Below are 16,356 nucleotides of genomic sequence, written 5' to 3'. Positions count from 1 at the left end.
AGTGGCTGTAAGAAGTCCAGAGAAGGAGGTACCAGAGGGACAAAACTCACTTAGGCTAGACAGCCTCTGTTTTATTCATGTTGTGAAATCTCTAGTTTGGCCTTCTCCTAGAAAATGGGGGCATCACCTACAATATACATAGCGTTGTGTATTATATATTGTACTCTGTGTTGCCATAGACTGCTGGGCGCAGAGTATGAATGCAGTTGTGTTGTATTGTGGCCATTCTGTGTGTGTGAGCTCTGTGACTGTCCCCTACACCAAAGATGGGTTTGGTTTCTGTTCGGTGAGCTGGGTTGGTCACCAGACATTAGTGCACCAGCCGTTCTCTGGCAAAGAAAAGTGTGAGCAAGTCCCATGAAGAGGTGGTATGTGGCCCTGCTGTAATAGTGGAAGGTGTGAGCCACATACTACGGCAGAACCCAGACTGTATGACCCATGTATACTGGGGATGGAAGGAGGCAAAGGGGAAGGGAGGAGAAGACTAAGGAGGGGGAGGCTGGCAAGCTCTCTAAGTCCGTCCTCTACTGCCACACAGCACTGTCCACAAACCTGCACACAGAGAGGCGCCAAACCATAACTGCCATGTTACACTCACAGAATATCTGTCAGGAGCTCCAACAGGAAGCAGCAAAGCTGCTTTCCCAGAAGCCCCTCTGCCCTCTGAGGTAGAGGGAAGTGTTTCGCTCCCTGCCCTGAGGATGGCAATGTGATGGGTGGTGACTCTCTATGTCTGTGTTGTTGTGACCTATTGTCACCTGCCACCTCCATGCCCACTGTGGAGCCATGTCTCTGCCTTATGCCTCGATGTGAACCCTGGCACCTGTCACTATGCCTGTCACACAGTAGGTGCACTTTGGGTAAAGAATTAGTAAAAAAATGTGAACTCTGGTCTAAGTTCCAACCCTTGCACTTCCCAGCTCCGTGACCCTAGCACGTGACCCTGCTTGAGTTGTCTTAACTAGACAATCATTGCCCAAACATGAAATGAGCTTCTGTCTAAAGAATTTAGAAGGGAGCCCCAGTAGATGCTTAGAGGAAAAGGCTGTTGTCATCGTAAGTGTGACATAAAGAATTAAGGGAAGAGGGAAGGAAGGAAGGAGGGAGGGAGGAAAGGAAGGAAGGAAGGAAGGAAGGAAGGAAGGAAGGAAGGAAGGAAGGAAGGAAGGAAAAGGTTGGTTTTCTGCTCTTTAAAGTTCAAATCAACTCTCTCTCCTGCATGAAGTACCCTCGGCTCCTCACAGTGTAAGGATCAACTCTCCACCCCATAAGCTTCTGGGCCTTTCATGACCTTGCTGGTGCCACCAGTCCAGCGTACACATGCTGACCTCTCAAGTTCCCTCGGAAGCTCTCAAGAGACAGGTGTGTCTCGTTCATCTCTTTAGTCTGCACTAAACAGAAGCAGTAGATATTGTGCACATAGTAGGTGCTCCATAAGTGTGGGAGGCTGAAGGACACCATTAACTTTCAGTTCATTTAACCAGGAAGAAATGGAGGATATAAGGTACATTAGACCCAGACTTAGCTAAAATAACAAAAATCTCATCACTTTCATTCTATTTAAATGTGTGGTTTTTGCTGAACCCAAACAATCACTTTCCTCTGCTTAAAATGTCAGGTACATGTTTAAGGGTCAGGAATTACTCAGAATCACACAGGTTGGTGTACACGCTGACTTCAAAAACAGTTTGACTCACCTCTCCTCAGCTCCCTTCTTCCCCTCCCTTTTTTCCTCTTCACCCTCTTAGTGATTTTCCCTCCTCTCTCTTGGCCCTGAGGACTCTGAATGTTCTCCTCTTGTCTTGGTGACCCGGCTCCTAAGAGAAGTAGATGGCTATGGTGCCTGATGAAGACTGGCACCTCCTTCTCTTTCTGGCCTTCACACACCAAGGTGGCCCCTGAACTGCCCCTTAGGAGCCTACTGGGCTGCTGCCGTGAGTAAATTATAGGACACTCGGTTCCATGTGTGTTTTGAATAAGGACAAATGACGTTTTAGCATATATGTCATGCATTATTTGGGTGTCCAGATGTTAACAGGAATCCTACATTCTCCATGACAGTCCCAACTGAAACTCCTAAGGCCAGGGCCGGCTTTGTGGGGTAAGGCCTAGGCAGTAGCACAGGATCCACAGCAGAAGGACTCCACTTGGTTTTCTGTTTTCTAGTCACCTTCTAGAAGTTAGCAAAAGACACCTCCTTCTTATTTTGTACTTGCATCACTGTTTAGACCTGTGAAGTCACAAGTACTACTGCTTTGTATGACTCCATCACCATACACAGTGCAGACAAGTGCAGCCCGAGTGAGGCCCGAGTGAGGCCCGAGTGCAGCCGGAGTGCGGCCCGAGTGAGGCCCGAGTAAGGCCCCAGTGAGGCCAGAGTGAGGCCCAAGTGAGGCCCGAGTAAGGCCCGAGTAGGGCCCGAGTAAGGCCCCAGTGAGGCCAGAGTGAGGCCCAAGTGAGGCCCCAGTGAGGCCCGGGTGTGGCCCTGCAGTGCCTGTCTCTCCCTTCTAGGGTGATTATCTACAAGTTTCTATTCCGAGTCATATTTTTCTGTTCTAATTGGCTCAAATGTTTCTGCCTTGGCAGCAAACCCTCCCTGTTAGACTTTTTAATCCAAGCTCACTGTACCTGGCAGGAATCAGTGAGATCCTTAGCCTGTGGAAATGCAAAGTTGCTTCTAGATGCCTTGAAAAGCAATTTGACCTAAAAAAATTTAATGGTTTTATACAATCGGTGTTCCAGGATGCGTGTGATATTTATTATAAATGTGTGTTTCTGATGTCATCTTTCCATACGCTTACTCGCATTTATAGTCTTGAATGTTGGCTACAGATTAGCTTGATTCCTTCTGTAGATGGGGCTTTATATATGTCTGCTCTGTCTGTTCAGTCATTTCCAAGTTTTAAGAAAGGACTCTTGGCTAGATATGCAAGAAAACAGGGCACTCACTCATGTTCAGAACCAGAGAGCAGTGTGAGTGGCCTCAGACATAATCCCCAGACAGAAACTGTATCACAACCTTCCTTGAGAAGATATAAGGACAACAGCAGACCTGGAGAAAGATGTAACCACTTGTATTAAAATTTTTCATTTTATAAAGAATATATTTTAAACCAGGCAGTGGTGGTGCACACCCTTAATCCCAGCACTTGGGAGGCAGAGGCAGAGGCAGGGGGATCCCTGTGAGTTCCAGGACAGCCTGGTCTACAGAATGAATTTCAAGACAGCCAGAGCTACACAGAGAGACCCTGTCTCGGTAAACAGACAAACAAAAGACAAAAAAAGAGAGAAAGAAAAGGATATGTATATTTTTTAAATAATGAAATCCTGGTGAATAAATGGGCTGCAGAGTGTCCTGCCTTGAGAAGCACTATTGTCACAGATGAGGTCACTTTCCTCAATGTCTCCGTACTGCTTTACTTTAGTAACTTCTTTTGAATCTGTGATGGTTTTAAAACGGGAAGCTGCAAAAATAGTGGAAATACAATAAAAATATAAAGCATAGTCTATTCAGGGACAGGTTTCACAGGTGGAAATACCCAGCTTGGCTTCAGGCTCAGCTCAGGCCTCTGACCTGGCTTGGCCTTGTCTATTATTTTGTCCGTTGTCCGATAAAGTATTGAACCTAGAGCCCCTGAATCTCAGTGACTGAGAGCATCTATCACTAGTCTGGGGGATCATTCTACTAAATCAGATTTACGATCTATCTGGAAGATTATCAAAACACACCTGGGTATGCCAGGAGGGAAGACCCTTGACTATACCATCCCGTCGGCCTGGAGCCTGGCTGGCGTGACCAGGGGACAGGAGAAAGTCAGTTAGTCGGCTCCTCTCTGCCTCTGCTTTATGGCCACCGTGATGCATGGGGCTCTTCCCCACTATGTCCTCCGTGCTGTGAAACTGTGAGCCCAAGCAGACCTCCCATTGCATTGTGTGGTTGGATGTTTGCACAGTAACAAGGAAGTCTGCTTACACCTGGAGTCTCACCACAGAGCCATCAGCTGCGCAAAATAACCCTTTTGGAAAACATTGATTTGTCTCCCGGCCTAGAAAAGGAGTAGAGACCCACAAGTGGGTTATCTGCTTCTGTGGTGCTAGCCAGGGGGCAGTTTTTCTCGTCTCTCTTAAATTTAGCAGGAGGAAGTTGATTATTATATCATTCTAACTTTATTCTAATTAGGGTGACTTAATACTCCCAATTTAAGTCGCTTAAACCAGAAAGATTCAGCAGTGACAGAGTTAGAGGGTGTCACTGAGGGACTGGAGAGAGGCAGTGAAGTTAGGACGGGAATGTGCCCATTCACTTCGCTCAGTCAAGGGCGAACTTGAATCCAGTGGCTTTGGGACTCTCCAGTTTGTTGTTCCTTGTTTGCTGGTGAAGAACAAACACATCTGCCCTCCTGATACCTATGCTCCAGGCAGCAGGAAGACCAAAGCAGCCAGCATTGCTTTGTTCTGAGGTGGGGCAGTAAATCCAAGGAAAACTGTAGTGGGCAGGAATCAGAAACAGCCAATGTGTAACAGCTGGAATGATGTTGCTTTTGGAACTAGAGGGAGATCAAGTTGGAACAATCATAAATTAAACAGAACAAAACCTACAAATGTTAGCCCTCATAAGACAGCGGTCAACCTTGAGCTTGACTGCTGGGTCGTTTTAATTCCACTTTCACTTAGAGTTGGTTGTTTCTCTCACTATTGACAGTGTTTGGTTTTCACGCTTACTTTATGTAGCGGTAGCTGTCATAAAAGTGCTCATGTTACTTGACCTCTCATATTTCATTTCACCCTCTTTATTCCAAGATAAAACCTTTGGACATGTTGTCCATCTAAAGATAGAACTTATTTTTGAAAATATTTATTTATTTATTTTTATTTTATGTATATAAGTGTTTTGCCTGTATGTATGTCTGCGCACCCATGGAGGCCAAAAGAGGGCGTCAAATCCCCTGGAACTGGAGTTACAGAAGGTTGTGACCTGCCAGATAAGTACTGGGAATCAAACCTGTGTCCTCTGGAAGTCAGTGCACTTAACCTCTGAGCCATCTCTCTGGCCCCTAAAGACATAAATTTGAAATTTCAAGACAATGCTTTAAGGGACCAAACAAAAATGTCATGTCATTGCACAGTTCCAGAGACCCGAAATGATGAGGAGGTGTGAGTGAGTAAAGGAATAACAGATACACAGACCAAAATCCTGGTTTAGGGTAGACTAGAGCTCCCTGCTGGAAAAGCTGCAGCCGGGAAACTCAGAGTGTTTATTGTATAGCATTGAACAGGGAGGCATGGCTACTGCATGCAGATAAACAAGGGGTCTGGGATTACTGAACACGGCTGGATTAAGGAGGGAGATTTGGCTAATCTCATGGAAGCAATCTCTAAAGGAGAGCAGTGTTCTGTTCATAAACATGATGGGGTTGGGAGAAGCCATCTTCTGCCCACACTGTCAGCACTTGCACTTACACCCCAAGGGAAGGCTTTTGCCTTTGCTGGGTCTTACCACTTCCCCGTGGATCTGAAGCTTTGCGGTCCTTGGCATGGTCATGCCGGTATCAACAGCAGACATTTACTCTTTAGTCAGGGCTCCACTCATGCGGGCTTCCTCTGCTTCCTGCCAGAGAAGTGGGAGGTCAGAGGACAACTTGTAGCAACCGGTTCTCTCCTTCCACCATGCAGAGGACTGAACTCAGGCCATCAGAGTCGGTGGTGAGAGCTTTTACTCACTGAGCCATTGTGATGCCCGGAAATCAGTTATAATAAAGCAAAATAAAAATCTCAGTAAGACGTAGCAATGCCTGTGTTTCTACAGAGAATTGCCAGGACAGCCTCAAATGCCGACTACAGCTGAGGCTTAAGCCCCAGGTACAGCTGGGAGTATTGCAGCATGCCATCGGTAGGGAAGGAGAGAATGGCTGTGTCACTGTGTGCTGACCTAAAGCTGATCCCTATCTTTCCTCCTTCACCAGGCAGCTCAGTCTCCCCAGAGTCCGGCCCCAGAGAACCCAACAGCTTTGCTGTACTGGAGTCAGATCCCAGCGTTTGAACATGGCCTGTGGTAGAACATGGCAGGCAGTGTGGTCCTCTGCTGGATGAGGTTGTCCCCTGCACTGCACACCTGGTCTCACACATCAGTACTAACAAAGTTCCTAGAGGAAAGAAAAATATAATAAATAAATAAATAAATAAATAAATAAAAAAGCTCTGAGAGCTTCCATCATCTCTCCCATGAGCAGTGTGGCTTTCTCTAAGAGCCCTGCATTCATTTGCATGAAGATGTAGTTTCTGTGACCAAAAAAGGCAAGTGCTGTCTGAATGTGTTGATATAAGGGTTAAGTACTGGGATGCCAGTTCCATGGGCAAAATGCCTGCTGGGTAGGCATGAAGGACCTAGGTCAGATCCCCAGCACCCACATAAAAGTTGGGTGTGACTGTGTGTATGTATGTGTAGATCTTTAGCCCTTTAACCTTAGCGCTCAGGGAATGGATACAGACCCCAGGAGCTCCCTCCTCCAACCTAGCCAAAATGTCAAGTTCCAGGTTCAACCAGGAAACCTGTGGCAGAAAAAAAAAAAAAAAAAAAAAAAAAAGCCAAAGGTTGGGCAATGGATAGGAAACCTGACATTTACTTTGGGCCTCCACACTCCCACACATGGGTGAGTGTGCCTACTCACACGTGCGCACACAGAGAGAAAGAGGGACAGAGAGAGAGAGAGAGAGAGAGAGAGAGAGAGAGAGAGAGAATATGCATGCTATTGCAAAATAATGAGGAACATTTTCTAGAACTGAAGCTGAGAAAAGGTGAGTCAGCGCCCCTTGGCGGGTGCCTTGACAACCATTTGTTAGTGTGGGGCTGCAGTCACCACGCAGCCTGAGCTTAGGCAACGCGGTTCAAGGTTTGGCTGGTTCTGCTTGGACTCATTCTTCCTCTAGGAGCTGTGGTCAGTGGCAGGTTGAGCCAAGTTACACCTCTCACACATGGAGTCCTAGCTGCGCACCGTCGGCTGGGCCTCCTTTGTGGCTGACCCACAGAGATCTCTGAACGGGTCTGCAACAGTATTCAGTGTCTTGAAACAAAATTCTAACTTTAAAGTCATGGGAGGGGTAGATATTGATAAATTGGTGGATAATGACAGACTGCTTTGTTTGTGGGGGATGGGTGGGTGTGAGATATGGTTTCTCTGTGTAGCCTTGGCTGTCCTGGAACAAATTCTGTAGATCAGGCAGACCTTGAATTCACAGAGATCCACCTACTTCTGCCTCCTGAGCACTGGGATTAAAGATGTGCACCATCACTGCCTAGCATATTTTAATAGTATTCTCCAACGTTGTAATCAACCAGAGAAGGTCAAAGGCAGAAAATGGATGGGAGATGTCTGGGCCATTGGAAGCGGATTTCACGTGATACATCGACTAAGATGGCTGGTCCCAAGGCTAGTGTGGGAGGCTGGCAGAAGCCAAGGGAGAGAGAGAAGTTCTCCAGAGTTAGGACTCAACCATGGGGTGGGAGCAGAGTGGTCTGGTAAATGCCACATACCTACCATGGACTATGGAGGCCCCCAGAAGGATGGGGTCTTAGATTTCTTTCTTTCCAAAGAGCTTGCTAATAGCAGGTGGGCTTAATCTGACTGCCGCATTTGAGGGCACTGATAGTTCCTTCCCTTGTGAGACACGGCTGATGCAGCATTAACTTTCTGTGCAGGTTGTGGCCCGGGAACTGCTGGCCCAGTACAACAAGCGGTATAAGAAGAACCCAGTCCTGGGGCTGATCCAGAACTGGACTGCAACTGCCAGTGACAAGCTGAGAACCAGGTACACACTGCCCAAGATAGTGTCCTTAGCTCCGTAGGGTTTTACTCTGGGTCTGTTGATAGAGCCTTGGCATGGGCCACCTTGCTCCTGCTTGACAAGTTTAGTATCTGGCATTTGCAAACACAGTAGGGAGCACATGAAATGGAGGCTTATGTGCCTACCACCCAACTTAATACCTGAACTATTTCTGGTTCTGCCCTTTCTCCCAAATTCCTTTCTTAATTTTTATTCTGTGAGCTTAAATCTTAAAACTTCCTGAGGCAGGCTCTTATTTACACTTTACAGGTGGAGAAACTGAGATGAAGAAGTCAAGTATTTTTCTCAGAGTTACATGGAGTATGGGTGGCAGGGCTAAGATCTGACCCCAGCTAGTCCGGCTTGGGGAATCTATGGCTGCATTGTTTTTATTTATTTTTAGTACATTGGCTGTAACTGGAAAGGCATGATATCTGATGTATTCCATAGCTTTCTGTTTTCTCCTGAGATTTTGCTTCTATGGTTTACCTAAGCTATCTATTTAAGTAGCCAGGCAGCTTCATTGCAACATGTCGTAATAGTTCTGCACAATTTTTTTTTTGTTTTGTTTTTTCAAGACAGGGTTTCTCTGTGTAGCCCTAGCTGTCCTGGAACAAGCTCATGTAGACCAGGCTGGCTTCAAATTCACAGATATCGGCCTGCCTCTGCCTCCTGAGTGCTAGGATTTAAGGCAGGCACCACCACTGTCTGGCTACATGCCACAATCTGACTGTCTTAGTCTGCACCTTCGATGGTCGTGGAGTTGCGTTCAGTATTTTGGTATTTTGTACAAATTAGTGAAACACCTTGCTCGTGTTTTCTGGGACATGGGGAGAAATCAGCGTTGGGAAACTTCTTCACAGCTGGGATAAATCATCCCCAGTTTTGTTTCTTTCCCAGATAACATAGCAGGACTTGTTTCTGTCATGGGAGTGTGGCATGCTCAGCATGCAAACTGGTACCCTCTGCAAACTGTCCAGGATAGATTTGAGATGTGCCAAGGCATTATTCCAAATAGAAGTATTTGGAAAGTGCTAGCCCATTTATTTATTTATTTATTGTCTACTTATTAACCTCTGATGGTTTCGAGAATGGCCCCATAGGCTCATGTATTTGAATACTTGGTCCCTGGCTGGTGGACTTGTTTAGGAAGGATTAGGAGGTATGGCCTTGCTGGAGGCAGAGTGTCATTGGGGGTGGGCTTTGAGGTTTCAGAAGCCCACGCCATTCTTAGTTAGCTCTCTCTGCCTGGGAGTTGTGTCCTAAGATGGAAGCTTTTAGCTACTACTCCAGCACCGTGCCAGCCTGCCTGCTGCCATACTCCCTACCATGAGGGTCCTGGAGTCTAGACCCCTGAAACTGTAAGTCCCAAATAAACCCTTTCTTCTGTAAGTTGTCTCAGTCATGGTGCCTCATCAGAAATAGAAAAGGAACTAAAACAACCTCTAGAACAGTTTTCTGTCTTACACGGCGAGGATTTACTCATTCCATATGTTGGTGCTTTTTCACTTAAATCCCACACTTTGGTTTTTCTGTTGCGGCGAGCTCTTGCCACCAACAAATTTCTGGTTTTCCCTGTGCACCGGACAAGGCTCTGGTGTGACACAGCAGTAGCTAGACTCTGCTCCCATGGGACTCAGACTCCAGTACTCAGGATGAATCCACTCTTAGTGATAATGTTCAGGGGAAGTACACAGGATCAGGTGGGGACATGCGGAAAGAAGGGATGAGTGCTCCCTGATTCTATGAAGTTCCTCCAAGCAGGAAGCCATCGTGGGGTCACCCAAGGCTGTCCTTCATTTGGACTGTATAGGGAGCAGGCATGGTCCAGAGACTTCCTGAGACTGGCATGGGGAGTACAGATGTGGCTTGGCAGGGAGTGCCCTGGATTGTAGTGGGTTGTCCCGGGAAGTTCTGCCTTGTGCCCTCCCGCAGGTGGGCCTGCCACTGTTACCCTCTCTACTCATATCAGTCTAGAAAGCTCTACAGAGGCCTCTGGATATTGAGGAGAGCCGAGATTTTGCCTCACAGTGAAGCATTATCTATATCAGATTATAAAACTTGTCAGATATGCAACAAGATTCGAAGGATCTGAGGGTAGAGATTCATGTACTCACTTTCCATGAAGAGGCTCCCATGGAAATTATACTATGAACAGGCTACTTATATTGCTCACGCTAAATCTCCACCACATACACACAGTCCTGTGTCACTCGACAACAGGGACGAGTTCTGAGAAGGGAGGCCTCAGGATGTTTCGTAGTGGGAACATCATGGAATGTATATCACAAATCTGGACAGTATAGATCAGTGTTCAGCTTGAACTCTTGGTGAAATCACAGGACACGATATCACCCGTGTACCAGGCCATCACCGATGGAACATGGCAAACTATAAGAGTAAAGATTTTTACATTATATGCTAAAATAATGTTAAAGTAGTAAATACACAAAAGTCTAACATAGTTATTATCATTCTATAGCACCACATTTTATATCTATTTGCTGGTGTTCTTTTATGTGTCTTTGCTGTACTTTTATACGACTGACAGGCAGCACGGTAAAGCTGTCTGGAGCAGCATCTGCATAAGCACACAAGTCCTGAATGTGTGCTCTGATCTCTTTTCCTTTCTTTCTTTTTTATGTTAAGATAGGGTTTCTCTGTGTAGCCCTAGTTGTCCCAGAACATTCTCTGCAGCCCAGACTAACCTCAAACCGAGAGATCCGCCTTCCTCTGCCTCCTGAGTTCTGGGGTTAAAGTCATGTGCCACCATACCTGGCTCTTGTGTTACGATTTTATGCTTGGCCATGTTACCACTAGACAGTGGTAAGTTTTCAGTTCCCTTGTGAGCTTGTGGGATCGTTGTCATATAGTCAGAACACCGTTAATGGGAATCCACGGATGACGTCACTAGTTAGCCATCTCCTTCCTGTGCATTTTAAAGTAAGCTACAGACGTTAGCACACTTTGAAAGAGCATTGTTTACTCGAGTTCAACCTGTGGGGACAATTCCTTTTCCTTTTATTTGGAACTTTCTTATGATACCCCTCACGTGTTTTAAATGTACACTTGTTGAGTTTTGGCAAATACATGCAGATTATTCTGATATTTTTCTGCCAAAGACTAGAGTTTCCCATTATAGGATTTCATAGAAATGGAACATACCAACTCTACTCTTTTGTGGCTGCCTCAATAATTCAATATAATGCTTTTTGAGATTTACTCATGGTGTCCCATGTATTACTTCTTCCCTTTTTATTACTTAGTGGTTTTTTATGGGTTTGCTATGATTTGTTTCCATTCTTGTATAACAGATAGACACCTGGGATGTTTCTAGCTTTTCAGTCCAATGAGCAGGACAGCTATGAATATTCTTATAGAAGCCTTTTATGAGTGTTCCTCTTGATTTCTCTTGGGCATGTAGGAGACATGGAATTGCTAGGTCATAGCGCATGTGCTTATTTTATGAGAAACTGAGAGATTTCCAGAGTGGGTTTGGATATTTGACACTTTCATGGGTAGGTAGAGCATTCTGGCTGCTCTGTGTCCTTGGCAACATTTGACAAAGAGTATTTAATTTTGGACAGACTTCTGGGTGTAGCGAGCCGTTTCCCTCTGGACAGACTTTTGCGTGTAGCGAGCTGTTTCTCTCCCGATTTCCTTTGCATTTCTCTGAGGACTAATGATGCACATTTGCATTTAATCTAGTTTTGATTCTACAGTCATTCTGACTCCCTTGTAAAACAGGCAGTTATCCGAGAGACCCCTTTCAGCGGTGGTCCAGGTTTCAAGGGTTTCTACTTTGGGTAACTCCTTTGGGTTCACAGAGAACACAGATGTGTGAGTGAGGTCCTGCACACACAGTGCACAGACTTGAGAGAATAAACATTGACCTGTGGTAAGCATCCCAAGATACAATGGCAGTTTCCAACACAAACATTCACGGCTCTGGGTTTCATAGACTAGCTCCTGGATGACTAAGACACGTTTGAAAAAATAAATGATGTGAGTTTTTGTATCTTTTATGAACTAGGCTGAGTCAGGAACTTGGCTGAGTCAGGTTCAGAATGAGCATTGGTATATAACTGAGATTTCTCCGGAACAGGATGTGTAAGCACCCCCTCTCCTTCTGTCTCTGTGAGAAATAACTGGTCAGTCAGCACTTTGCTATTCTGGCTCACGAAGGATGCTCTTCTGCTTACAATGAACAGCAATGACTTGTGTTTTAAGGGTTAATTAGTGAGAATCTGACTTGTTTGGGTCTTAAAATCACTCACTTTACCAGGATGCAGGGAAGGGGAGGTGAGCTATGGGCAAATCTTAGTATGAATTCATTTCATACATACTGTTCAGTTTTCAGTCAACTTGCCATAACCTAGAGTCATACAAGAAGGGTGAAACCCATTTGAAAAAATGCCCCCATTGGATTGGCCCATGGGCAAGTCTGTGGGTGATTTTCGTGATTGACGGTTGATGTGTGATGGCCCATCCCTGTGGGGATGGTGCCACCTGTAGACACATGGTCTTGGGCTGAGCAAGCTATGAGGAGCAAGCCAGTAAGCAAAGTTCCTCCATGGCCTCTGCTTCAGTTCCTGCCTCCAGGTTCCTGCCTTGAGTTCCTTCCCTGACTGCCCTTAGTGATGGAGAATGACCAGGGAATATAAGCCAAATCGATGCCCCCCCCCCCAGATTAGTTTGGGTCAGCGTTCTATCATAGCAACAGAGATGCAAGCCAGTAGAACACACATTTTTGAAAATATTATTTAATGATTTACTTGGGAGTGTGTGTGTGTGTGTGCACGTGTCCTAGCATATGTGTGGAGGTCAGAGGACACATAGAGGCGTCTGCTCCCTTATTCCTCTATGTGGGCCCCAGGGATTGAACTCAGGTCATCAGGTTTGACAGGCAGCATCTTTTCTTGAAGGGCCATCTCACTGGTACCCCTGTCCCTTGTGGTCTAGGTTGTCGGGAGGTTCATGGAGAAGAAACACAAAACCAGCACCAAGTCAGGCGTGGGTGAGGAAAAACCCAGGGCAGGGGCCATTTTGCCTATTGGTCTTCAAATCTATTGATGCCCCGATGCCTCAGTTTCCTCTTTAGTCAAATGTGGACGCTATCAACAGCTACCTTACGAGGGAAAGCATAATCTATTTACTCTGGGCTTGCCTATAGCCCTGTGGGACACCTATTCCCTCCAACATTGGTATACCCCAAAATAAAACTCACCAAGTCTAGGTGTTCTCTCTGGGACATCCAGCAGATGACTGCATCCTCCTGAGTCAGTTTCCTGAACAATATGTTGATTATGATGGTATCAGCATGCTAGATAATAATGACTCAATATAGATAATGCTCAATAAGAACTCAACACTAGATTCTAGTAACTCAAAAATATTGGAAGTTGTCATAACCTTCATTTGATGGGAATTGTGCGTTAATAAACACACATATAATATTGACTCTAGCTTAAGATGCCATAGTCAGTAGGAAAAGCAGGATGCCATATTGCTTCTAGACTGCGAGGGTAAATATGTAGAATAAACCGGAGCCATGCACCCGCCAGAAAGTACTGCAAGAAGAACATGTATGCCAATGGAAGGCAGGAGGGAGGTGCATGTTCATAATGCCTGCCTAGGAAGAAAGTGCTTTTGGTTTTTAAATATACATTGTTACCATAGCAATCATCATCATCATTATAGTGTGTGTGTGTATGTATGTGTGTGTACCTGGGCCACCATGTATGCATGGAGGGTAGAGAACAACTTTTGGGAACTGATTTTTCTTCCACTGCAGAATCCAAGGGTTGAAGTCATTGGGTTTGTGTGTTGTTTTGCTCACTGAGACATCTGTCTGGCACTTTTTTTTTCGTCTTTTTTTTATTTATTTCCATTTATTTATTTATTAAAGATTTCTGTCTCTTTCCCGCCACTGTCTCCCATTTCCCTCCCCCCTCCCCCAATCAAGTCTCCCTCCCTCGTCAGCCCAAAGAGCTATCAGGCTTCCCTGCCCTGTGGGAAGTCCAAGGACCACCCACCTCCATCCAGGTCTAGTAAGGTGAGCATCCAAACTGCCTAGGCTCCCACAAAGCCAGTATGTGCAGTAGGATCAAAAACCCATTGCCATTGTTCTTGAGTTCTCAGTAGACCTCATTGTTCGCTATGTTCAGCAAGTCTGGTTTTATCCTAGGCTTTTTCAGACCCAGCCCAGCTGGCCTTGGTGAGTTCCCGATAGAACATCCCTATTGTCTCAGTGTGTGGGTGCACCCCTCGTGGTCCTGAGTTTCATGCTCATGCTCTCTCTCCTTCTGCTCCTGATTTGGACCTTGAGATTTCTGTCTGGTGCTCCAATGTGGGTCTCTGTCTCTGTCTCCTTTCATCGCCTGATGAAGGTTAATATTCAGGAGATTGCCTATATGTTTTCCTTTGGGTTCTTTTTATTTAGCTTCTCTAGAATCACTAATTATAGGCTCAATGTCCTTTTTTTTATGGCTAGAAACCAAATATGAGTGAGTACATCCCATGATCCTCTTTTTGGGTCTGGCTTACCTCACTCAGGATAGTGTTTTCTATTTCCATCCATTTGCCTGCAAACTTCAAGAAGTCCTTGTTTTTTATTCCTGAGTAGTACTCTAATATGTATATATTCCATACTTTCTTCATCCATTCTTCCATTGAAGGGCATCTAGGTTGTTTCCAGGTTCTAGCTATTACAAACAATGCTGCTATGAACATAGTAGAGCATATACTTTTGTTGTATGATAAGGCCTCTCTTAGGGTATATTCCCAAGAGTGGTATTGCTGGGTCCAGGGGTAGGTTGATCCCGAATTTCCTGAGAAACCGCCACACGGCTTTCCAAAGTGGTTGCACAAGTTTGCATTCCCACCAGCAATGGATGAGTGTACCCCTTTCTCCACAACCTCTCCAGCAGAGGCTATCATTGGTGTTTTTTATTTTAGCCATTCTGACAGGTCTAAGATGGTATCTTAAAGTTGTCTTGATTTGCATTTCCCTGATCGCTAAGGAAGTTGAGCATGACCTTAAGTGTCTTTTGACCATTTGAACTTCTTCTGTTGAGAATTCTCTGTTCAGCTCAGTGCCCCCATTTTATAATTGGGTTGATTAGCCTTTTACGGTCTAGTTTCTTGAGTTCTTTATATATTTTGGAGATCAGACCTTTGTCAGTTGCAGGGTTGGTGAAGATCTTCTCCCAGTCAGTGGGTTGCCTTTGTGTCTTAGTGACAATGTCCTTTGCTTTACAGAAGCTTCTCACTCTCAGGATGTCCCATTTATTCAATGAGGCCCTTAGTGTCTGTGCTGCTGGGGTTATACGTAGGAAGTGGTCTCCTGTGCCCATGTGTTGTAGAGTACTTCCCACTTTCTCTTCTATCAGGTTCAGTGTGTTCGGACTGATATTGAGGTCTTTAATCCATTTGGACTTGAGTTTTGTGCGTGGTGATAGATATGGATCTATTTTCATTCTTCTACAGGTTGATGTCCAGTTTTGCCAGCACAATTTGTTGAAGATGCTTTCTTTTTTCCATTGTATACTTTTAACTCCTTTATCGAAAATCAGGTGTTCATATGTTTGTGGGTTAATGTTAGGGTCTTCTATTCGATTCCATTGGTCGACTTCTTTGTTTTTATGCCAATACCAAGCTGTTTTTATTTTATTTATTTATTTATTTATTTATTTATTTATTTATTTATTTTGGATTTTTCGAGACAGGGTTTCCCCATAGCTTTTTTTGGTTCCTGCCCTGGAATTAGCTCTTGTAGACCAGGCTGGCCTCGAACTCACAGAGATCCACCTGCCTCTGCCTCCCGAGTGCTGGGATTAAAGGCGTGCGCCACCACGGCCCAGCCCAAGCTTTTTTAATACTGTAGCTCTGTAATAGAGTTTGAAGTCAGGTATGGTAATGCCTCCAGACGATCCTTTATTGTATAAGATTGTTTTGGCTATCCTGGGTTTTTTGTTTTTCCATATAAAGTTGATTATTGTCTTCTCCAGATCTGTGAAGAATTTTGATGGGAGTTTGATGGGGATTGCATTGAATCTATAGATTGCTTTTGGTAGAATTGCCATTTTTACTATGTTGATCCTCCCAATCCAAGAGCAGGGGAGATCCTTCCATTTTCTGGTGTCCGCTTCAATTTCTTTCTTCAAAGACTTAAAGTTCTTGTCATATAGATCTTTCACTTCCTTGGTCAGAGTTACTCCAAGACACTGAGACATCTGTCTGGCACTTTTATTTTTTTAAATATTTTTAAAGATTATGTGTATATGCATGTGTGTCCGGGTGTGCATTTATACACGCAAGTGCAGGTACCTGCAGAGGCCAGGGCACTGGAGGAGGCACAGGCAGTTGTGAGCTCTGATGTGAGCACTGGGAACCAAACTCCTCCATAAGGGCAGGGTGTGTGCGTTCTTAACCACTCCCTGCTGAGAGCCATCTCCCCGCTCTCACTACTCCTTATAAATCCTCCTGGAGGAGCTCTTGAAAGTGACTTTGTTTGAAAAACCAAACTGACAGCAA

General features: G+C 45.1%; 1 protein-coding gene across 1 annotated transcript in view; it reads left to right on the top strand.

The window, feature by feature from the left end:
* Positions 1-16,356, top strand: part of Acoxl (acyl-CoA oxidase like) — a 258,813-nt gene that overhangs the window by 166,272 nt on the left and 76,185 nt on the right. The window contains exon 13 of the mRNA XM_050134390.1: positions 7,697-7,806. Coding sequence (XP_049990347.1) covers positions 7,697-7,806 — 110 coding nt within the window. The remainder of the gene's footprint in view (positions 1-7,696; positions 7,807-16,356) is intronic.

This window comes from Alexandromys fortis, unplaced genomic scaffold (assembly GCF_014885135.2).
Source record: "Alexandromys fortis isolate MF-2015 unplaced genomic scaffold, M_Fortis_MF-2015_v1.1 scaffold_6, whole genome shotgun sequence".
NCBI classification, from domain to species: domain Eukaryota; kingdom Metazoa; phylum Chordata; class Mammalia; order Rodentia; family Cricetidae; genus Alexandromys; species Alexandromys fortis.
The sequence above is the reverse complement of the archived record's forward strand: the minus strand, read 5'-3'. Positions and strand labels throughout refer to the sequence as shown.